Raw genomic sequence first — 23,825 nt, forward strand, 5'->3', positions numbered from 1 at the left:
ATTGCCGAATCATTTGTTAAGATTACAGATTGTAGTTGTTTTATCCTTAACATTTGTGTCTCAGCACAACATTTTCAGTGCAGGTTTAAAAGCAAATCTGTACAAATCCAATAGCAAATTTGATTGTGGTTTCCATATTTAACTGGAAATTACCTCAAACTGTTAAACCAGACATTTAAAAAGCTTAATTAGATGCTTTGTTATGTTGTTGTTTAATTGTGAATTTTGAAACTATATGCAACTTAATGCAAAAAGTGCTGGACTGTCATAGTCTAATGTTAGCGCCACTCACGGTTAAGATCACTTTTTTACACATCAAACCCCACGGTTAACTGATGTGTTGTCTATATTTTCATTATTTGTATCTACATTTTCTAGAAAAATATAAGTCGCAAACATAAGTAGAAAAATAAAAAGAAAGAGAATTTGGACAGTGTTTGTCAGGCCTTCATAAAATATACAAAGAAGATCAGTGGTTGTCAGAGTCCCTTGTTCAAGTGTAAAGCATCCCTGTGTTTGTTTGTTTTTCTGTGTGTGTGTGTGTGTGTGTGTGTGTGTGTGTGTGTGTGTGTGTGTGTGTGTGTGTGTGTGTGTGTGTGTGTGTGTGTGTGTGTGTGTGTGTGTGTGTGTTAGAAGTGGAAACGATGGATGGCTGGGATCAGTGTTGGTCATGGCACCTCTTCTCCAGAGCAGAGCTCAGCTTCTCTCTGGCAGCACTGCAGGACTTGAGAGCATCGCTATTCCTGCAGATTCAAACACAAACAAAGAAAAGAATTACCCCCTATGGTTGTTTTCAGTTTCAGTCCTTCCCGGTGTCCCTGACATATTGCATTTACAATAATGAAGGTAACTGAAATCTACCCCGAGCGATCCTGACGTAGAGACGTCCCAAACAGTTGACTCAGCATTGGCCCTGCAACTTCCAAGACTGTTTGAAACACTAGGTGGCGTTATGAGCCATGTTCAATCCATAAATGAAGATTTATTTAATAAATTTGGTAATAAATATGATTTTAAAACAAGCATTAATGTATTTTATCAAATCACAGTCACGTAATTTAGTTTACAGCCTTGTGCTTTTGGTGGATTTTACACCACAAGCCAGGTTTAATGAACCTTTTAAAGAAAGACACATTAGAAGTAGTGTCTTACTTGGACATGAAGTTGTTAAGCAGCAGGGCATGATGCTGAGAGAAGTAGTGCTGCTGGACCGCGTGCTCCAAACACAACAGCTGGCCTGGGACCAGCGACACCTTTTTAATCTTCCCCTCTCCCTGAAACACAGGACAAAAGAGTAAAAATGTGCATTAACTGACAGATTAAAGCAACGAACAGGGATAGAAAGGAGCCAAACGTAAATCCAGCAGGATTTATGTTTTTGTGGTAAAACTTACACACCAGGGGAAAGATTGTAAGAGGAAGTTTAAAACAAATTGGAAACCTATACATGTACATAAAGGCAAAGAATTTTGTTGAGGAAGATTTGTTCATTAAGACTGACCATATAACATTACTTTTTATCTGACAGTGTTTAAATTATTCTGAAAGTTTATTTGTGTTTCATAATAAAAGTTGACGTTCTACAATGTAGCAGACATTCAAAGTGTTGTCAATTCAATGGATAGTAGTCTTTCTGTTTGAATGGAAAAAATTAATGGACACAAGATATGTTCCTTCATCTCAGATTCTTGGAGGAAGAAGAGCTGGATGTACTGTAGCAGCACTTTACCTTAAGGAGCCCCATCATGACCAGCAGTGTGGAGAGGAAGTAGTAGGACTGGATGGCTGAACCACAGAAGAGCCTTTTCAACACATCATCTGTAGGGCAGAAGCGATGATAGGTTGGTTGAATGACACAGGAACTAACTCTCATACCAAAGGCATCACCTTATTCTGGATCCTCCAACACCACATCCATACATGAATCAATGACAAAGCAACAGTGGCAGGATATTCACCGATAGTTTCTAGAACTGCTGTCTTGGTCTCTGGTTCCTCGCCATACAAAGAAGCAATTTTCAGAAGGACATCGGCAGCCTCATGTGGGTCAGATACATCAATCTGGTGTGAAAGTAGAAGACTGTTAGCATCATATAACATCCACTGACTGCAAAGAACCATCTTTTATTTGATATATTTTAAATTCCCACCTGTTGCACCAGGTTCGTCCTCGTCTCTCCAAGCCGAAGAAGCTCCTCAACAGAGGGGCAGCTGAGGAAAGACGTGATCTCTGCCTGTCGGTGAACAAAGTCACAATCAGAGATGATCAATGAAGTGGTAGAATATACAGTATATTGTGCCATTAGTAACCGTAAAACAAAACCTCTGTGTGAAGCTTAATGTGAAGCTATTTACTGAAGATGTTCTTTATGATAGAAATATTGATCTAAAATTGGTTTATAAAGTCAAAATAATGTACACTAGACTGCAGCAGTGAGGTCATATTTATACCAATAGCGTTTCATCCTGTTTTCATAGCATCAAATAACTAATTCAAAACAAACTTATCAGAAACATTTGAACATACATCAGTGTGATTAAGAACACCTAAAATGACCATCTTTGTGAAACATGTATTTGAAATGTACTTTTTTGTTTGGTCCATGTACCATCCACTAAGAGGTGGCATGGTTTCTGACCTTTACTACAGACAGCCACCAGGGGGCAATCAAGAAGTTTTGGTTTACGTCCTTTAGGGTGCTGTCATATCATCCATCTTTACATATTAATATATTTTATATCAAATTTGTGTCGGTGTCTAGGTTTGTATTCAACATATTACCTCATTAATGTTCTAGTCTGTGTGACAAAAAAAATAATTTGTATTTAGTGTTTTGACCAGTAAAACAAAGCTTGGTAGATGGATTTGTTTTTCATATTCCAGCCATCTTTGCAGAGTCATAAAGTTAATTTCAGACCCTGGTGTCAACTGTCTAAATACACAAGTACAAAAAATATGTATGTATGTTTTATGTATCTTACTGGGCTGTGACGTTTTGGAGGACTGTTGTCTTTTCTTGACACTCCATTTTCCTTGACAATTTCCTCATCGTCCTCATTGTCTTCATTACTGTCGTCACTCACTTCATCATCATCTTCCTCATCATCTTCCTCATCAGGTTCTCCCTCATCGTCGCTGCAGTGAATTTAAAGGGGCAAAATTTTAGTCCCGCTATTAATGCTGACTTGCTTTAGTAGTGCAGGAAAAGCACGCAAGCACACGCACAGATACTAACCTGAGTGATGCCAGCATGTCTCCTTTGTCCATGTTCTCCATAGTCTCTCTCAAAGCCTCACAGCCTTCCTCTCCCAGACAGTTACCTGTTAGTCATGTTCTCATTAGTTTCAATCTTTATGACTCTTTCCATATTCGAGTATTCAAGATCCCAGTCCCACAGTCCAAGTACGTACCGTTCAGATCCACTTTCTCCATGTGAGGATGGTCCAGGACAGCCTGAGCCACCACTAGCGCCGCCGCCTCTGTGATCTCACCAAATGACAAGTTCAGCTCCTGAAGAAATGGCACAGACGAGACGAGTGTAATCACTTTAATAAAAGAGAGGAAACTGGGAAACATAAAACGCTGAACTTTGATGGTGAACTCACCCTGAGGATCGGCAGTCCCTCTCTCAAGACTGCAGCGAGGGCGATGGCTCCTTCAGAGCGAACCAGACAGTCACCGAAGTTGATCACCTGGACGTGTCTCAGATACCTCAGAGCCTGCAGAGGCACCAGGAGTAAACCAATGTACAGAAACAGGTTAAGACACATGCATACCTATTCTTCTTATGGAGGAAGGTCTGAAGATAAACAGGCCTTACCTGGACCATGGCTAGTGTTCCCCTCTTGGTGAAGGTGTTGTCATTTAAGTTGAGGACACGGAGCTCTGGGTTGTGTCGCATGGCCGAAGCTAACGCCATCACACCTTTATGGTTGATGCCATTCTGGGGCATGTGGACTTCCTCCAGGCTACCCATCAGCTTACATGGAAAAACAGAGAGAAGTTTAAGGCTTAGCAAGGCTTCCATTTGAAATCCAGATAATTCAATTCATCACCAAAAGCTCTTAAATCTGGTTTTCTTTCCAAGTTCACATCTTCATTTGCATTGTATACATGTATGGCACCTTTTTTTCCTCCAGCAATATTATTATTCTTCCAGTTTTGCATCCGTTGCGTATTATAAACATCAGCAAAATGCCCACTAGCTCACTGGGAGTTTTCTGGACATTTTCTGCTGCATTCTCACTCTGATATTTTCCAGACATTTTACTAGGGGGCTTTAGTGCATGTCTGAAAGCAGCATGTATTACCAGACCTGTTAATCAGTTTGGGGGCGTGTGTTTTGTACCTGAAAGGCCTTGGCCAGGGCACGGGCTCCTTCATTCTCCAGGCGATTCCTGCCAGCGATGAACACTCTCAGTTTAAACTGAGCTCCGTGGGACAGTGACTGTCTGTGGCAGTCGATCAGAGCTTCAGCCAAGATCTACACAAACCATGCGCCACAGTTACTAACTGCATGATGGAAAATGTCTGGAGTGATTTATTTTAAATCTGGAACCATTTACAGAAAAGTACTATTTGCAGGTTTCTTTTTAAAGTGGATGACAGCATGACAAAAATATTTCAAAACATCTGTGAACTCACCTTTCCTCCTCCGATCCCCATGCCACAGTTGTTGAGCCTCAGCTCCCTCAGGCTGTGGCATGAAGGGCTCTTCAGCAGCTGCTCGATTCCCTTCACGCCATCCGGCCCAAACGCGTTGTCACTCAGGTCCAACTCAGTCAGCCTGGCCCCTGCGCTCATTAATGCACTGCCTAGTGACCTCTGAGGAAAGCACAACAGAGAACATGTGAAGGTGACAATCAAAGAAGTATTACATAACACATGCTGAAAACCCAATGATCTGCATCAACCAGCAGCTGAAATTCTCACCAGAGCTGTTGGGATTTCACAGCGCAGCCTTCCGGTGAACATGTCGCTCCAGTAACATCTCTGAAAGACACAGAGTTTGCAACAGAAATGAGCATTGTGCATCTTCTTTACTGCAATATTGTAGATAGGAAACGTTAAAAAAGTATGAAACTGATCAGAAAAAACTCATACTGTAGACTATTACATTTGTGGTGCAGGATCACAATGCAAAGTATTAACAGTGGGCATGAATGCTTATAGTAACATACATTTTGGTCAATTTCTGGTGTGTTATTTAAGCAAAGTTCTTGTTTGGTGACTTCTAAATCAATGTGAATGTATCGTTATTATATTAAAATCCTGCTCCCATTAGAATACATTAAAAGTTCCTTGTGTGTCAGAAATAGTGCCAGGATGGGCTCCCAGTGTAACGATAAGCAGTGTAGATAATGGATGGATGGATGGATGGATGGATGGATGGATACCAGGACACCTCCCCTGGTCTTGCGCTACTTGGCAGAGTAAAGACTAAATGTGCGCTGTCACTTCTGTTTAACTGAGATTGGAGATCTGGAACTGAAGAATACCTGGAGCAGGTCTTTGCTCTCCAAAGCCTTGGCGATGGCTCGGGCTGCCTCCACGCCGAATGTGTTCCCCTCCAGGCGGAGAGCTCTCAGACCCTGGTACTGCTCTATCTCACGGACCAGCTCCTCCACTGCGCACACACAGAGAACGGGTTATCAGGTGTGAAGAGAGGATCCATGTTGTCTCTGGTGACCAGCAGCACTCTCACCTGACTCTGCGTCGTCCAGCTTCAGTCCCAGGCCTTTGTAGCTCAACTCTCCATCACCGACGTGGGTCTTGGCGAGAGCATCAGCCAGCTGCGCTATGTCATCTGAGGCCATTATTACTCTGTAATAGACATAGGGAGGTGTTTTACTACACATATAAACGAACAGATATAACATTTAAACCACTGACTATACCGGAAATTGACACATATATATCTCTTCAGTGACAGTGTAACAATAAGCAGAACTCATGTTTAGCTATCTAGCTTCACCGGTGCTAGCTAGTAGCAGTAGATCACAACGTGAGATAAGTTTAAATAACCCAGATATAACTGTGAGTCTGTTATTTATCAGATCCATTCTCGCGTTTCTTCATCATTCGGCTCTTATTATGAGACAGAAAGGTTTTACTTCCACTGACGACTCACCACAAACACTGTTTTCCCGGTGAAACGGTGAACTCACGCCGCTTCTTCTTCCGCGCCGGTTACTACACGGTTTGACGTCATCGTGCTGCCAAAGCGTCTTCTTCGTCCATCGTGTTTAGATCAGCCACAAGTGATCCACAGTGGAGCTACCGCCACCTGCTGTTACTGTCCGGACCCGACATCACCAAAACACTGAGCTCTGAACTTTTCATTCATTAAGAGATGATGATGGATTTTCTCGCAGTGCAACGATAAGTCACATCACGTTTTATAAAACTTAACCCTAAGATATGTAAAATGTATTTATTTTGTACAAGTGATGTTCACAATCTTGTATCTAAAATGAATATCTGTCTATGAAAAACAATGGAAATAAGTTTTTATTATCATTTTTATAATTATCAGAGTAATTTCCATCCCTCCATCTCTCCCTCATCCCTTCTTAATCCCTGCTCCATTACTTTCTCATTCATCTCTACTCCATTTCTCCATCATACCTTGTTCATCTCTGCATGTGAACATAATTTCACAAAAATTGTATCAATTATTTCCTTTATCGCTTCATTACTTCCTCTGAGTATGTATACTACTCCTCAAAAGACTCTCATAGTCCTCATGTGCCTCAAGCTGTTGTCTGACTGATTGTACAAATGGTGTGCTGCGTTTTCTCTTACATTAAGTGGCAGGTTGTCGGTCTGCCACCAAGGGAAGATCTCTCTGTCCCAGTTCTGTATTTGTGAGTCAGTCCAGCACAATTGCCTTGAAGGTTCAGGAGATTCAATGAGATTGTGACCTGGGGGCTCTTTTTTTCCCCTGGTGATTTATATTATTCTTAAAATCACCATTAAATGGACCATGTCATATGGCGATTGATTGCAGTGATTTAATGACTGTGGGCGGGGTTTGTACTGTTCTTACAGTAATAAGCTGTAAGCTTTTTACTTTGAAGTTCGGCAGTTCAAGCCATTCACTAGCAAAATAATGTTTCGTCCGGTCCTGATACACGTGTGTACCAAATTTCGTGAAGATCGGTTAAACCAGACGGAATTCTAGGGGGCGCTGTTGAGCCATTTTGCCACGGCCATTTCTAATTACTCCAGAATACGTAAATTTTCACCAGGCCTGAGATTTGGAGACTTTTCGAGTATGTTCAAGCCGTCAAAAAAATGCGATTAATTTCCCTGAATAATCAAACTTAAAGCAACGGTCGGTGCTCGGGGCCCCGATAAGCAGTGGCCCAACCTGAGCGGTGACTCAGAGGGTCTGCTGCCCTCCAGCGTCCACACCTCCCTGGAAACTTGTTGCGGTCATAACAGCTAGCGGCTAGCTCCCAGCTAACGTTAGCCGCTCAGTATCCAGCAGCAGTCACAGAGAAGCTCGTGCTCCGTCCACACACCAATGACAGGGACACCCACCTCACAAATATGCGCCGGGATATTGACTGATTCTTGGCTGCTTCTCCTCAGCGACGCTCAGTGAAGCTGTCTCTCATCTCTAAAGCGCAGTAACTTAACTCGGTGAGTCGCCGTGCTGTTAGCCGTTAGCTTGGACTCGTTGTAAATTAAGTTAGCTAACTTCACAGGTAGCTGCCTAGCACTGGATTTGTATTCAAGATAGCCGTGTACAGCACAGTGTAAACTACACGTACAGCGCATGTTACGATAAAAATCATTCATTTTGAACGCTAACTCCGCTTTCCTCATTCCTCCTTCCTCCTGCAAAGCTACGATAAAGTGATTAGCACTGTAGCATGTAGCCCGGGTGAGCTAGCACCGTTAGTTGACTGATCCAGACCACCGGTAAAGTCAGGGAGCATAACATCATCTATACTGGCGACAACTTTCTATTTTACGCGTGTCGCTAATAGCGTCACGTTTAATTGCTAGTTGAAGAAACGTCAGTTTTCATATCAAGCTAACGTAAGCTAATATTTCCTCACCAAGTGTACGTGTAATGGCTAACGCTTTAAGTTTATAGGTTACACCCCCGTCCATTAAGAATCTGCACTTTATACGTCAATTACAGAGGAATATTCCGGTGGCTAATGCTAATCAGTTGCCCCGCCTCACCGTTAGCTATCCCCAACTGTTTGTTTACGCAAGTCCGGTGATTGCTCGTGGTGCTCCGGTGGCAGGCCGGGGCTTGTCTGGGACGACTGGACGTAGTTAGCGGTGTTTTTAATCGCCGCGGAACATGAACTTTTCAATTACGATACACGCTCGTGTGTGGAGAGTTTGAATGAAGCTGTCAAAGCTGCTAATAGTGTTGTGCAATGAGTAGCTGTTGCATGCTAACCCCTGTCATCATCATCATCATCCCCCTCAGGATATGGATCCTGAACGACTGAAACGAAGAGAGGAGATCCAAAAAGCAATGAGCTTTATCCAGTAAGTGCACCTCTGCTATTGACATGCAATGGCCCCTCCACAATTAGCTAGTGATAACATGATTGAATGGACAACACTGAAAACCTTCATATAATTCTCTCAACAGGTCATCGTTGCCTTTTCCAGAGCCTGAGAGTTATGAGGTTTGCATTTGGACACTTTCTTTTCTGCACATACAATATGATCACTAATCTTTATCATCTACTTCCTCATTTTGCTCTGTTATTTGCCGATCCTGATTTTGACCTTATTTGGTCTCAATCTCCTTCTTTCCTGCTTCACTTGTTCACATCCTTTTTTTTTCATCTTTCATCTTTCTGTGTCCTCCTGACTATCTCATGTTACCGTCTCATTATTTTTTAATGTCACCCTTTCCCTACCCCTTTCACCCCCCCCCCCCCCCCCCCCCCCCCATTATTCAATCTCTCCTTTGCGCGCTCCCGTCAGCCATTCCTGACCCAGTTGGTGTGTAACTTGCTGGACGAGGGCAATTCTTGCTATCGAGATGGGGACTGGCGCCAGGCGACCCAGCAGTATGGGGAAGGGATAAGCGTCGCCCGCTACGCCCAGGCAGAGGCCCTTGTCATCCCTCAAGACCTGCTGGAGGGCCTCTACGTCAACAGGGCTGCTGCCTACTATCAAACGGTGAGGCCGAAGGGGCATAAAGGGGATGTGACATCTCCAGGTACATGACAAGATGTTTATGTAGATAGATGACTTTTCACACATCAGTTAATGTCAAACCAATTTAAACTGTTGTTCCCAGACAATACATATAATGACTGAGAATGACATCATTTTATGTGCCACTACATTAGAATTGGGGTGAATCTGCTTGACTTATGTTACTTAAATGGCTCAACTTTCATCTGTTGCAGTTAGTTAATTTAGCTGCATAGTTTCAATTCTACATTGCCAAAGGTAATAAGAATGCAAAAGTTTTTTTTAATGATTTTTTGTAATCTGATTTATTATTTTGAGTCTTTGTTATCTTTGTGATGTTTGTGGTTGATGTAAGATATCTGCCAGTTTTTCAAAGCAGCATGAAGCACATTCAGTTAAAAAAAGGATTTAATGCCATGTGGCCACTCATGTGAATCATAAATTTGCATTCTACAGTAGGGGATCTTTTAAAAAGAATCTAAAATAATCAGTGGAAGACTTTACAACGCGCTTGTTGTTCTGTGTTAAATCCCCCTCAATGTTTCCCTTTTCTGTGTCAGAGGGAGTATGAGAGAGCTGATCAGGACTGCGACAGTGCACTATACATGGCCGAAGGCAGTCGCAGGGCTTTGTACCGCAAAGCCCTTTGTCTGAGGGAGCTGGGACGACTCAGAGAGGCCTATGAGTGTGGAACCAAATGTCTCCTCACAGCACCACACGTACGTCATCAACACTGAAAATGTTGACGCAAATGACTTTTTAACCACATCATTTTATTATATTTTTATGTTTTCCTCAGGAACTTAGTAAGTGGGGCTAGCTAAAGCTCGTTAATTAATTCAGAAATGTTGAAAGGAAAAGAGAATTTTAATGTCTTGTTGGGGGATTTTTATTTGATGCCTCCATTGACTACATTGTGTTTCTTATTATATTGTTTAAAAACAATCCTCTTCTTTATGTAATTTATCTTCCAGGACCGACAGGTAACCGAACTGGCCCAGGATCTGGCCAATAAACTGGGCCTGAAGGGCCGTAAAGCTTACGTCAGCCCTCAGATAGAGTCCACAGCCAATGATGGGGAGAATCATGGGGAAACATCCTCACCCACTGGAGAGGTGGGTGCTGTTGTCACAATGCAGAGCTTGTGATATGGTGAAACAACAAGAGGCTAATAGAGTTAAATACTCTCTTCTTCTTTAGATGTCCTCCAATGGGCTGGAATCGCTGGGTGACATTGGACAAGGTACGGCTAACAGACAAACCTTGAACATGTCTGAACCCACACGCACTCTGATCTGTTCCCACGTTCATCCCCTCTTTTGCTATTGCTGTTTACTCCTTGCCAGGGGACATGTCCAGTGCACAGTGCATCCCAGCTCCTTTGGCCACACCCATCCCAGTCAGTGATGAACCGGCCAGCCCCGTAGCGAGCCCGTGCACTGATTTGTCAGAGAGCCCCATCAGCCAGGCCCTGCCTCCCATGCCGTATTCTGTCCCGGTGTCCGAGCACATGGACGAATGCAACAGCATCATCAAAGATGAACTAGACAGTCTGTTGGAAAGCAACCCCAAGAAAGTCAGTGAGGTGAGTAAAGGACACAGAGAAAGAAAGAAGAAATAAACCTGCCGTACATTCTTTCTGGGAGATCATTGTCTTGTTCTCCATTATTATTTCTGCAAGAAAGGTTACTTAATTAATTTAACTAAATGGAATCTCCTGCTCCAGAATCCTGTCCAGGGTGCTATCCCCACCAACCTTCCCAACACGGCGGTTGCTCTCCGACCTCCATACTCTCCCAACCTTCCGGCCCCATCTCCACAGCTCCCCCCAGCCTTCTTCAGCTCCCCCATCAGTGACATGCCCCCTATGGAGTCTTACCCGCCGCTGGCCCAGCGGGACCAAGGCTCTACCCAGCCGCAGGACGCACTGGGAGGCTTCTCCACAGATGGAGAAGGAAAAGCAGGAGTCGCCACTGGCGGGCTGGACTCATTGTCCGAATACACTCTCCCTGGTGAGCTAAGTGATAAGTCTTTGTATCATTGATGTGTGATGTCGCACAGAGTGGTGAGAGGGGTGCAGGCTAAAGTTGTTGCCAAATATAGTCAGATCTTCATCAAAGATATTAATTTGAACAATCACACAATCTTTTTACTTATTACACACACACACATTTTTGTATGGCTCTGAATGGTTCATTCAAACATCTACTGTGTAGAAAAAGTATGTGACCCCGTTGCTCATGACATCAACAAAAGCTAGAAGCCAGTAGTTAACAAACAAGATTTGAGTTGTGGGTAAGAGCTAATATGACTTATAAATACACTCAAACATTTTGAGTTACCTGCTGACTTGTAATGTGCGTCGCACTGTATAACATAAATGAAAAGATCATCACAACAGTGAAGTGCTATGGAGGGAAAATCATGAATCCAGGCCTTTGCTGCATCTAGGCCTGAACAGCTTGACATCATCAAGGCGTAAGTGAATTCCCAGGTTTATCAAGAAATCTCACAGGATGAGTTCAGAGTGGCGGTTCACCAGCTAAAGATCAGTAGAGGGTGCTGCAGCAGAACCATGACCTTGAACACTGATGAAAATGACTACTGGATGACTTCAAACAAAGCAAAGCCAACTTTTGGAGCGATCAAATCAAAACCAAGACCTTAACCCAACAAAGAAACTGGTACGAGCTCAGAGAGACGTTCACACCAGACATTCTAGTGCCTGCGTCACACTGGGTGTGCAGTGCGTGACGGCTGCATTGCTGATCTGCTGTGTCTCACGCGCTACTGTTGTTCACACAGGGAACGTGTCTGCTGAGTGTCTGCTGCAGAGCAGTAACGTGAGGTTTCTGGTTCAACTACTTTATTTCCCCCCCAAAAAAACTTAGAGCTATGTACTCAACTAAATGCCAGAACTCTACGTTATGAAGCCATGCATCTTACGGACTTGCAATAATAACAAGAAACCTTATTAATACAAATGAATGGGTTCAGTCAACAGAAACGCTTGAGTGCTTTTACTTTGAAACTGTCATAGGAAGTCTCAAGTGTTACATATTTGACAGATAGACATTGAAAATGTGTTGAAAGATCATTTCACTATCTTTTTTTCTGTGAATCCCTTGAGTTTTGTGGAGAAAATGGACGAGACCCCGACTCTCTAGATGGGCAGTGCGAGTCAAGCCCATTGTCTGCCTATACCTCTGACTTGGATGCAAATCAGATGGCATTTAATAACAAATACTGAACAATCCTACTCATGTCAGTTAATTTCTGCATCTTCATTCGTAGACTTTGGCCTGAGTTAATTAACAGACTTTTTCTACTGAATGCGGAAAGGGAAACAAAAGCGCAAAAAATCCTGGATCTTCCATTTTATGTGGCTCTGCAAAAAAATGTACATGGTTCATCTCTGTTCAATGCCCCATCCCACCACCAAGTTTGTCGCAGAATGGTAGCTTGCTGTTGCTCAGTTACCACAGTTCCTTGGGAGTTGGCTTTAACCTGAGATGTGCGTCAGCAGTAGGCCGTGTGAGTCAGCGTCATTACAATGTGGTGTCCTTGTGTCTGTGGTCTTCAGGGGGACGAGTGTGTCACAGCTTCATCCCGGGAATTCGCACCAACAATGCTGCTCATGCAGTGAGTAACACACACACACACACAGACAGATAATTCTTCATCATTCTTCATCTGTTGCAATTTAATTGTTAACAGTAGTGTTGCATTAATAGCCATCTCTGATCATGCAGTTATGCTGCTAAGTAGCTTTTTAATTTTATATTGATATCCTTGTCCTCTTCTTTAACAGAACGGTCCGGCAGGAACAAACTTGTCCCTGCTCTCCCGGAACCCCCTGGCAGCTACGCATGAGTTTCGGCAGGCCTGTCATGCCTGTTACAGCCGAATAGGTTGGTTCAAGTCGAAGACCTCTAAATCACTTTCTTAATATTAACCTGCAACTCTTTTTCCTTATCTAAATACTCACAATTTGATGTTGCAGTTTTGCTTTCTCCACCAGCTCACAAACAGACAGTGCTGTCCAAGCATTATTTTTTATCATAGTGACATATAAGAAATTCTAACACCTGTGTAACTTAACCTGCTCTTTTCTTGTCTCACTCACAGGTCCGCGAGTGATGGACTACAAATATCAGCCAGAGGCAGCACATCGTTGCAAGAGAGATGTGCTGTTGTGTCGCCTCAAAAACACAGATGACCCCACCTGGAAGAGGATCCGGCCCCGGCCTGCACGGAACAACTTCCTGGGGGCATTTGTACTCTGTAAAGGTGTGTTTGCACTATGAATTAAAGACCTAAATATATTATATTATAATAATAATATATATTATAATATTATAATATATTTCTAATTCAAGTTGGGAAAAAGCAGCTAACAGTCAAATGCAGCTGACTTGTGTTTATATTTTACTTTACATACTCACTCCTTCTCCTATCTGCAGAGGTGCAGGAGCGTCAGGAGTGCCAGTATGGGGAGAATTGTACATTTGCCTACTGCCAGGAGGAAATTGACGTGTGGACGCAAGAAAGGAAGGGCGCATTGAGCCGAGAGCTGCTGTTTGATCCGCTGGGCAGCACGGAGCGACGGGCGCTCAGCGTCACCAGACTGCTGCAGCTCCACATGGGAATGTTTATGTTCCTCTGTGAGGTAAGAATCCAGTTTGTAAAGGCATTTTTACGTCTTCTTTTTTGTCATCTTTTGATCTGTCTGCATCTCTTTCCTCTTTCTACAGGAATGTTTTGACAGTAAGCCTCGCATCATTAGCAAACGCAGCAAAGAAAACTTATCAGTCTGCTCAAACCTCACAGCTCGACACCCGTTCGACGATAACAAGTGAGCATTTTCACATCTTGATTTTATATAAATACAAAGTCCTACAATTATGATAAAGAAAACCCAGGATGGATTAATACACTTTGCACTGTTTTCATGTATCAGTAAATACTTGTGTCTGCTGCAGGTGCCTGGTGCACGTGGTGAGGTCAGCCAATGTGCGCTACAGTAAGGTGCGTCCCCTGCACCCCCTCTGTCAGTTTGACGTATGTCGCCACGAGGTCCGTTACGGCTGCCAGCGCGAGGACAGCTGCTCTTTTGCGCACTCTGTCATAGAGCTCAAATGCTGGGTCCTACAGCAGGATACTGGTGGGTGAAGCACACAGTTTGTTCAAAAAATATTAGCAACATCATTCAAACAGGGATGAAAACATTTAGATTTGAACTGTAATGAAATCCAGTAGGCAACACTTTTAATTTGTCCTGAAATTTAGTGTTAAGATGTTGCTATGGAAAAAATTATGTCGTAAACAAATCATCACCTTTTTTTAACATCTTTTTAGTGATAAGGCCCAACGCAGGTGTCAATGAGCTGTAAACAAAAATGTTATCTCTGCAACACTAAATACTAAAATGAGCAGATATACAGTATTTTTTTAACTAAAATTTACCTTCGACATGCAACGCCTGTTCTAAAAGTGCCACTTGCTCTTCACAAGTGAACCGGATGTTCAAATCAACTTTCTCCTCATTGGGTCGTTAGGCCATTGAATCAATTTGGCCCTGTTATATGTGGGGGGGGTTTTCTCACAGAGGAACTCTCGAATATTTTCTTCAGGTATCACCCACGAAGAGATGGTGCAGGAGTCCAAGAGACACTGGCAAAGGCTGGAGCAGAATGCACAGAAGCAGCAGAAGGTGAGGCAGGAAATGGAGCTGTAATCTTGAATTTTGTTTTGGCTGACATCAACCGACTTCTTGTTTCATTTTAGTTGAGTCATCTCCGGAGTAAGGCTCTGTCGTCAAATTTAAATGACATTTTTCAGATGGTTGAACTGTATAATTAATTTCTGCTTTTAAATGTGCACTCACTGTGATGTTGCTCTCACAATGTTCTTCTGCTTTTTAAGTACAATGACTGAGTATCACCCAGAATGCTGTTATTTAAATTTGCTAAATTATCTGTTATTTAGAGGTTCAGGAAAACAGGAAAAGCAAAATAATATGTTTCTGTTTTGTCCCTGTTAACTTGCTGTATCTCTATTTCTGCGTCTTTCAGCCCATCCATTTCCCCCACCCGAGCAGCGTACCTGCAGGAGGAGTCGGAGGAATGGGAGGCGGGGGCGGAGGAATTGGGGGAGACTGCCTCGGTGGCGGCGGCGTTGGACCAGTGGGAGGCATTGGGGTGGGGGGGTTGGGAGCCGCAGCAGGACGGGGACGACCCCTCAACCTGAAAATGAAATTTGTGTGTGGCCAGTGCTGGAGAGAAGGACAGGTCAATGAGCCCGACAAGAACCTCAAGTACTGCACAGCCAAAGCACGGCACAGGTGAGACCCGTCTGTGTATAGACACAATGTTTACTCATAACAAGGCCATTTGTTGTTTACATGTTTTGTAAATCAGATTGTAATGCTGACGAGAAACAAAAGCATGAATCAAAGAACTTAAACTATTTATTTTCTACTTGCTTGTGTCTCTTCATTTGTTTGTTTATTTTAATGAACGTTGGCTCTCTGTTTAGCTGGACGAAGGAGCGTCGGGTCCTGCTGGTCAAATCATTTGAGAAGAAGAAGTGGGTTGTTGTTCGGCCTCTGCCTTTCTCTCGCACCTATCCTCAGCAATATGATGTGAGTTCCTCCTTTTGTTTTTTTTACGGTCGCCACACACTCTTTTTCCTCTTCGCTCCCTCCGCCCCTCCCCCTCTCACATGTCGAATGCAGCTGACTCTGTTTTAGCCCTGGGGAACAGGTGTTTATGTAAAACTCTTCAGTCTCGGTCTCCTTGCTCTGTAGTGCTAATGAGTGTTTCAGGCTGGGCAGCCTTGTTGCCATGCTGCCGTTGTCACTCATTAACCTCCAATGTTTTTGCTTGTCTCTCACCCAGATGTGTGTGCATGTGATGAAGCAGAAGAAGTGCCACTATATTGGGAACTGCTCATTTGCTCACAGTCTGGAAGAAAGGGACGTCTGGACATACATGAAGAACAACAGCTGTAAGCTCCTGGTTCCGCCCCAAAACACTGCAGAAAAAAATGTTCTGATCTGTTCTCATGCATTAGATCTAGATGTCTCATCCTATTCACAGTTTGTTATTATTTATTGCAGCAGGTTTATTTTTATTTTTATACCCATTATATCAATTTATAAAAGAGGAAACCTATCACATTTGTGAAGGTGTCTTTTGTTTATCTCGGTTCGTCTAAGTTTTCCGATCATCTTCTATCTCTTGTTGCCGTCCTTTACGGTCAAAACATAGGCCTGTAATTGCACTGATTTGTGACGTGCCTTCCCCACTCCACTTGCTCGTAACGCACAATATTCAAGGTCACTGAGGTCGTCTTCCTTTTTTTTTCTCTTTCTCATCCTCACCCCTCTGCAGTGAGAGACATGCAACAGATGTATGAACTGTGGCTGCAGCTCACCAATCAGAGTAGACGCACAGAAAGCTCCGCAGTGACGCCGCCTCCAGAGGACAAACAGGTCACTATAACGGCAGATTACACAGAAAGCATGGTGAGTGGGAAATAAGGCTTTTTCTGCACGTGCGTTATCTGGAGGTGTATATGTGAACACAAATATACATACGTTAACCTGCAAGCTCCTGTGTATAAATTCTGTGTACAGTAATGTCTGATTAAGCCGATGTGTGAGTTTCGTGAAAATTAGTAGTTCTTGTGTAATCCTGCTGACGAACAGAGATTTGCTTTCAGAATCTACTATATACAAGGGTTTGGAGGAAGATGACCTTTGCATTGTAGTGTGTTCATGTCAGTGTGATTGCTTGGTTCCAGGGAGGACGGCGGTTGTCAGATGGGGATGACCTCTGAGTTGCTATGGTGACCAGAGGCAGCTGATTGCCGCTGAGCTGCAGCCAGACACAGACGGGCCTGCCACACCAGCGATCCCTGAAACAGTCTGTCACCTTTCCAGTCTGACCTCCGCTAGCAACTAGCCAGCAGTGCAAGAGCAAATGTCCACACAACAGAACATTTGACCCCACACACACAAACAGACACATACACACAAACTATACATTCACTCAACACAAGTTACAGGCACTGATTAACACAATTAGAAAGCTTCCTTAGTGAAAATTCAGGACTTGGCTTTAGCTTATTGTTTGTATCATGCAGCAGTTACACACTTTAGGTTCTCCTCCAGGACATTATATCGCAATCTCCCAGACAACTAGTTCTCCTGACTAAAAGAATCAGCTAGTGTTCCCTCGTACTGTTTGGACTGAGCAACTCCGTGTCCACCGGCCACCTCTTTTATTTTTGTTGTTTTGAATCCTCGCAGCACTGAAACAGTTCTTGGTTGGGCGCGCTGGTCGCAGCTCTCAAATATTGCTTGTTGATAAATCAAAACTCAGTTGAAGCTCAGCGCTCTTACACAGAAAGTTTAAATCGAAACTTCGGAGTGCCAAAAATACCAAGTCCTCTGTGCTGTCGATGGCAGTCGAGACTGATTTGGAAGAGGTTCTTGGTGGACGCTTCCTCGTTAAGCTGCGTATCAACCAAATCCCGCTCTCCTTCCTTTTTTGGAGAATAATGATTTTAAGCATTGTTTTTTTCCAAGGGGAGTTGTACTTCCTTGTTATATTGTCTGCCATATTGGTAGAACTCAGTGAATGTAATGCCTGCATGGGCCTTTAAAAAAACGAGGAAGTTAGTCATGGAATCATGGAATGTATGCAAGAACACTTATTATGCTCGAAAACAAACTTGTGTAACATTAGCTTCCCCCCTCTTTATTGTTAAAATATAAATCCTGTGATAGCTGTTTATGGAATCATGCCAACTGGTCCAGTGATGAACGAGCCTGGACACACACACACACCCCCACACATTAACCCAACTAGATCTTATGAAACATCTGTGGCTTATGTACATTTGGCTAAAGGCTTGTGTTTGTGCCACTCTGCTCAAAGCAGCAGACAGATGTGAAGCTGGTGTCACAAGGCTGCAGAGAGGTGACTGCACAACAACATACAACATCCTGCCTGAGCTGCTCTCAGCAATAGATTAGTAGACATTAAACGTTCAGACCGCAGATGCCCATCAGGAAATGATGACCTCACTTGGACTAAAGAACAGTGACAGTTCTGACCGTGCTGAAGACTTAAGTTGTGTGAAAAAGATATAAGCTCTTGAAATTGAGAAAAAAACAAGATCTGCTCCAGATAAACAATGATTTAAAGAAGAAAATGATTGAGAAAAGATAGGAAGGATATATTTTTTTATCGTGGATTGTTTAAGATTTGAGAAGTCGCTGCATCTTCAGTCAAACTGGGGTCATCATTTCACTGCGCACCCACCATGCTCCCTCAGCCTTCAAATGGAAACCTGTGTTCCTCATATGCACCCAAATGTTTTGTTCCTGATAGCTAACAGTAGCCCTGAGATAAAAAAAATCAACAACCTTTTTTATCGCGGGAAACCTGCTAGCTTGACATCGGGAGACAATTCACGCCGCATATTGTGCCTCTAAACAACATATTCACATGTGACACCAACACACACACAGACAGACACACTCACTCACTCACCAACCCCCAGAGGTAGAATATCTGCCGTCATCGTATTCTAACCTTTAATGTGGAAGGAGACGCGATGGAGGTATGTCAATATTCAGATACATATACACACATATTATGCATATTTACGAATAATGGTATACTACTAATAATAATTGATAACTTAGCGGTTAAGCTTAATAAATATATAACCTGAAAACCTGTATTGATTACATAGAACTTCTTGTTATTGAGGTATTGCTATATGACATGTATCGCTGAACTAGATGACTATAGTGATTTTTTTTTTTTTTAATGATTCTTTTATTTTGTAATTTTTCCTTCTGTGTGGGTTGTTCCAGACGGAGGTTCGTTTGTAGGGACTGCAGCAGAAGTAGAACTTGATTTCTGACGGTTAAACGTTTAACATCGAGAGCAGAGACGTGGAGTAAATCACCCAGATGAGAGGGTCATTTAGGTTTTTCTTATTTTGTAAGTGCAGCAGCTATACTATGTGTACAGAAGCATGCAACAAATAGATGAAATTTACACAGAAGCTGAAATTTATATTTCAAATATTATTTTTTAATGCTGAGTGGCTTCAGTTCACTGAATCAATTTAGCACACAGCTTAAATTCCGATGTTGCACTCAAACAGTACTAAGAATGTTATGGCTAACGCCTGGGCCACACTAGGTGCATGTGCAGTGTTTGATGGCTGTGTCGCTGATCTGTTGCGTGGGTTTCTGGTATGACTACTGTATTCCCATGAATTAAAGTAGCCTATGTATTCAACTAAATACCAGAACTCTGAGGTATGAAGCTGTGCATCTTCCAGTCCAAAAATAACAATTGAAACCTTGTTTAAACAAATTAATGCATTCAGTCAACAGAAACGCTAGACGCTAAAAGCTGCTTTTACTTTGAGACAGGTACAGGAAGTGTTGCAACTATTAATGTTTGTGACAGATGAACTGCACGTGTCGCGCAGAGAAAATAGGCAGCGTCTCTCAAGCATCCAGTGTTGCCTGGGCGTAACGGGCGCGAAAAGTTATTAAGTTGAAACAAAAGTGTTTTATTTCGTATAGATGTGAATATGAAACCAATGAATCGTATATTTGTTTTGTTTCTTCCCACCTCTGTCTGCAGTCCCACACATTTAGGCCATTGGATTAATACTAAACAGATAAATAGTTGTGAGGTCACAGGGTGGTTATCATCCAGCTCCTGAAGTTGAACCTGACCTTTCGGGGACTATTGGTATCAAGCCCTTGTCTGGAACAGCCCAGGTATTAGCTTCTTTGAGGGATTGTATTACTCTTAGTATTATGATGAATATGATGACGATAATGATTGCTATCTATTGACTATTTCTATTTCTCTTCTATATGCTATTGATATATGTATGTTAATTGCAATGTATAACTTTCTCTTTATATATGTATCCATGTATAAATATAATAATTTACAGTAAATATGCATCTGTGTATGCGGCAGTGCACAGCTCCATCTGGGAGGCAGTGAGCAGAAAACCTCAGACTCCTGATAGCAGCTGTAGGAAGGTTCTCGAGTTTGTCGGTCCTACAGGTGGTGACCTCCATATACACAGTATGGTAGGCGTACTATATATTAAGTCTGTCTGAGCTCTGCTTGTAGGCCTGAAGAGAGTTTAAAGGTGACAAAAATAGATATTTGATGATGAAAGTATATATATACTGTAAACTGTTTCCCCTCTTCAGTGTCAACCTACCAGCAGAGCTCTCTGCTCACTGCCTGTGCTGTGCATCTTTCTTTGTTTTGAGTTTGAGTCTCTGGTCAGGGACAAAAGCATACATAGAGGCCTATATACTCCCATATAGCGCCTTATTTGATATACTACATCTATAAGATGATACATACCCCTATTGTATAATCCTTCTTACTATATACAGTATATGATACCTGATACCTATTATAATACTTAGACACTCATAAGGTAATTTAGATAAGAGATGGTGGAGCTGTTTTTTTTTCTCTGTGGCTGTGGAAGAGTTTGCTGTTGTCAGTGACGTGTTCCCATCTTGTTTTTCAGGGAGTTTTCAAAAAAGGACAGGTTGTTAGGAGAGCGCAATATACTTTACTGATCTTAATCATTCAAGTGGACAAACAATTTTCCCATCCTTGTTTGAAGTCCTGCGTTGAGAGACCTGCTGAAGGGAATAGTTTTGACCGAAAAAAGCCGAACATTTTGCAGAAGGCTCCTCTTCCATTGTTGGAGAAAGACGGGCATTGATTATATAATTGACACACGGAAAGACGTAAAAAAAAAAGAGAGTTGAAATTTGTGTGCTTTGTGTTCTGTGTGTGTTGTTAAAGGCGAGCAAATCATGTCACTAATTTAAAAGGGGGGCAGGTTGCTGCTGCAGCATCTGTACATGAAACAAATCTCCCGTCGTAATTGTTTATTCAAGAAGGTTTTTCCGTCATAAACAAACTTGGTATTGCCCTGTTGTGCAACTTCACAGTAGATACTTTATCAGTCTCCCTTATCAAGTACGATTTGATTTGCCCTTCATGCTTAAAAGGTGAGGAAACCCGTCCATGAGATGTGAGGTTTGTCAGGCAACGGTCATTGACCCTGCGGCCAAAATGACTGCTTTATGTCCTGTCGTCTATAAATTGTTCAATTTGTGTCGATCTTTTCTTTTTCCTGATCCCTTACAGCTTAATCAGTAGCGTGCACCAATAAGAGCCAGTAAGAAACCGTTTTGGAATCTGAAATGAAATAAAAAAGGATCCTTCGGCTTCAAAACTCTTTTAACATTGTATGCTGCATTACTTTTTCTGACTTATGAAGCGTTTTCACATCCTTCTCAACATGAGTGGAAGGGTTCTCAGTTAAAGGTGACTTTATTCCCCTAAAACACGCTTTGGTTTTTATTATAACATAGTTTGTTAAAAGATGGGGACTGTCTCAATAAGTGGTGACGTCCAAATTCCATTACTAATATCCATTCTACAAGCCTTTAACCTTCCAAGCTCCTCCAAGACTTTAGCATAAGAAACCCACAACATGTGCGGCCTCTCACTGCCTCAAATGCCATCACTACAACACTAATACTTGATCAAGTGGGTGGTCTTGCTGGTGTTTAAGCAGATTATATCGTTTATTTCGCTACCAAACCTTTGAAAGTGTAATTCATTGATTTAAGAGAAATGTTTCTACTTGGTTATTATAACTCTAGAAGTCAGTTGGTTTAAAGGTTGTCTTTGTCCTTTCTCTGAGTAAAACGGCTCGTGTCCTGTGCGGTACTGGTTATTCCATCTGTAGTTAAAGTGAATGACGCGGTTCTCAGCTGTGAAACACACTTCCCAGTCAGTAAGTACTCATGTGACAGCCACCCACCCCCCTCCCTCCCATTCCCAGCAACCTTTATATAGTTGGTGTCATTTGATTTGCCACAAAAACACACACTTAACCAGCACCAAAAAAACTATCTTAATGAATCTCTTTTCATTCGGTTAGAAAATTATTATTGGTTATTAGAATTGTTTTACAACAACTCAGATGAAGAAAACCAGGGTTGTAAAGAAGTTGAAAATACAAGGCCTCTTTTTGTACTGTATTTTTACATTTTGTTGGTTTATGTTTTGTCTTATCTTCTTGACTTTGTTTTCTCTTTTCTCCTCCCTGGTTGGAAATTCATGATCACACAAGTGGACCAAATCTCTTGAAAGCATTTAATAAACAGACCGTTTTAGAACGAAATGTGTTGTTTCCTTTTTATCAAAGCACACACTTAACATTATTGTTGGGCGTGGGCTCTGATGTCATTGCATGCCACTGATGGAACATGTGATTTTATTTTTAGAAGAAGATTAGTTCATTCTGACGAAGAAAAAATTGAATTTGAAAATTTGTAAAAAGGAAAAAACTGAAATATCTCATTGACGCAATATTCATACTCTTTGTTCTGACTTTTGAAATCTAGCTCAGGTCGCTCCCATTTCTCTTGATTGTCTTTGAGATGTTTCTAACACTTGACTGGAGTCCACTTGCAGTAGCTGCAATTCTATTTGATTTTTTTTTTTTAATTTTTTTTTTAAAACACACGTTTGGCTATAGGGTCTCACAGCTGACAATGCATATAGTAGCAAAAACCACGCGAGCAGGTGGAAGGAGCTGCCTGCAATGCTCAGAAACAAGACTGTCGAGGCACAGATCAGGAGAACGCTACGATCATTTTCTGCTTCAGTGAAGAGTCACAGCTGCCTCTAAACTTCTTAAAAACAAAGAGGACTCTTCATAAAGTTGGACGCCCTATCAGTCTGAACAATTAGGGGAAAAGTGCCTTGGTAACAGGTCACTAAGAACCTGGTGGTTACTCGGAGCCCCAGGAATTTTGCCTGGAGAAGAAAAAACAACACTGCAGCTCTCCTCTGCCCTCAGGTTTACAGCAGAGAGGTCAGATGGACGCGTCTCCTCAGTGAAACAACTATGAAAGCACCTCAAACTGTTTGGCCTCAGTTCTAAGCGTGATTTCTGCTGAAAACCATCCGTCTTTCATCACCTGTTCGATACCACCCCAGCAGTGGAGTACGGTCGTAAAAGCGTCATGCTGTGGGGGTGGTTTTCCTGCAGCAGAGCCAGGGAGTTTGGTCGGGGATGAGGGAAAGCTGAGCAGAGCAAAGTACAGAGATAACCGTAATGAAAACCTGTAATGCACCTTCCAACAGAACTTTGCCCCTATATAAGCACATATACCCTACAAACAACACAGGACAGTCCCAGGGACAAATATATGAAAGTCATTGAGTGGTGAAGCCAGAACATCTCTGGAGACTATGGCTACATCAAGCTGTTCCATTCGAGTCCAGTTGGGGGCGGTAATGAAGAAAACTATACATAACATTGGAGTCATACACAGTTAACATGGAGGAGATTTAAATCCTGCTGGGAAAATATACGAAAGCCAGTAACAAAGCATATTGCCCCAAGATGTTAGCCTTAAGGAAACCGATTTTTAAAGCTATTGTGGAGAATCAAATAAGACACTGGAGCACTCATCCAATCAGGCGTTTTCAAGGGGTTTTTTTAGGGGGTAAAAACTTTCCCCAGGAATTTGATTCTGGTT

General features: G+C 42.4%; 2 protein-coding genes across 6 annotated transcripts; one reads left to right on the top strand and one right to left on the bottom strand.

Moving 5' to 3' along the window:
• Positions 1 to 70: 70 nt before the first annotated feature.
• rangap1b (Ran GTPase activating protein 1b) lies at positions 71 to 6,306 on the bottom strand. 4 transcript variants are annotated; one of them, XR_004612218.1, is made up of 17 exons: positions 6,169 to 6,306; positions 5,706 to 5,824; positions 5,500 to 5,627; positions 4,934 to 4,993; positions 4,646 to 4,825; positions 4,350 to 4,484; positions 3,822 to 3,980; positions 3,607 to 3,720; positions 3,412 to 3,511; positions 3,237 to 3,321; positions 2,983 to 3,136; positions 2,151 to 2,234; positions 1,959 to 2,061; positions 1,730 to 1,818; positions 1,153 to 1,274; positions 598 to 743; positions 71 to 528 (listed from the first exon to the last, which is right to left on the bottom strand). XR_004612218.1 is itself a non-coding variant. In XM_034571167.1 (17 exons), exons 1-16 carry the CDS (start codon positions 6,210 to 6,212, stop codon positions 659 to 661), a joined length of 1,761 nt encoding a protein of 586 aa, XP_034427058.1. In that variant the 5' UTR covers positions 6,213 to 6,306; the 3' UTR covers positions 71 to 528; positions 620 to 658. The 4 variants fall into 4 exon arrangements, 3 of the variants coding, with proteins under 3 accessions (XP_034427058.1, XP_034427057.1, XP_034427059.1); XM_034571167.1 differs by having other exon boundaries at positions 620 to 743; XM_034571166.1 differs by lacking the exon at positions 71 to 528 and having other exon boundaries at positions 558 to 743.
• Positions 6,307 to 7,298: 992 nt separating this feature from the next.
• On the top strand, positions 7,299 to 22,459 carry zc3h7bb (zinc finger CCCH-type containing 7Bb). 2 transcript variants are annotated; one of them, XM_034571140.1, is made up of 21 exons: positions 7,299 to 7,648; positions 8,457 to 8,518; positions 8,625 to 8,661; positions 8,966 to 9,163; positions 9,742 to 9,900; positions 10,156 to 10,296; positions 10,382 to 10,424; positions 10,528 to 10,766; positions 10,908 to 11,193; positions 12,765 to 12,823; positions 12,993 to 13,092; positions 13,310 to 13,471; positions 13,645 to 13,850; positions 13,936 to 14,036; positions 14,164 to 14,345; positions 14,815 to 14,894; positions 15,256 to 15,524; positions 15,719 to 15,824; positions 16,081 to 16,189; positions 16,576 to 16,709; positions 16,988 to 22,459. In XM_034571140.1, the coding sequence occupies exons 2-21, from the start codon at positions 8,460 to 8,462 to the stop codon at positions 17,021 to 17,023; spliced, it is 2,706 nt and encodes a 901-aa protein (XP_034427031.1). In that variant the 5' UTR covers positions 7,299 to 7,648; positions 8,457 to 8,459; the 3' UTR covers positions 17,024 to 22,459. The 2 variants fall into 2 exon arrangements, with proteins under 2 accessions (XP_034427031.1, XP_034427032.1); XM_034571141.1 differs by having other exon boundaries at positions 7,426 to 7,648; positions 10,528 to 10,757; positions 16,988 to 18,417.
• Positions 22,460 to 23,825: the final 1,366 nt, after the last annotated feature.

This window comes from Hippoglossus hippoglossus, chromosome 19, assembly GCF_009819705.1.
Source record: "Hippoglossus hippoglossus isolate fHipHip1 chromosome 19, fHipHip1.pri, whole genome shotgun sequence".
Lineage (NCBI taxonomy): Eukaryota > Metazoa > Chordata > Actinopteri > Pleuronectiformes > Pleuronectidae > Hippoglossus > Hippoglossus hippoglossus.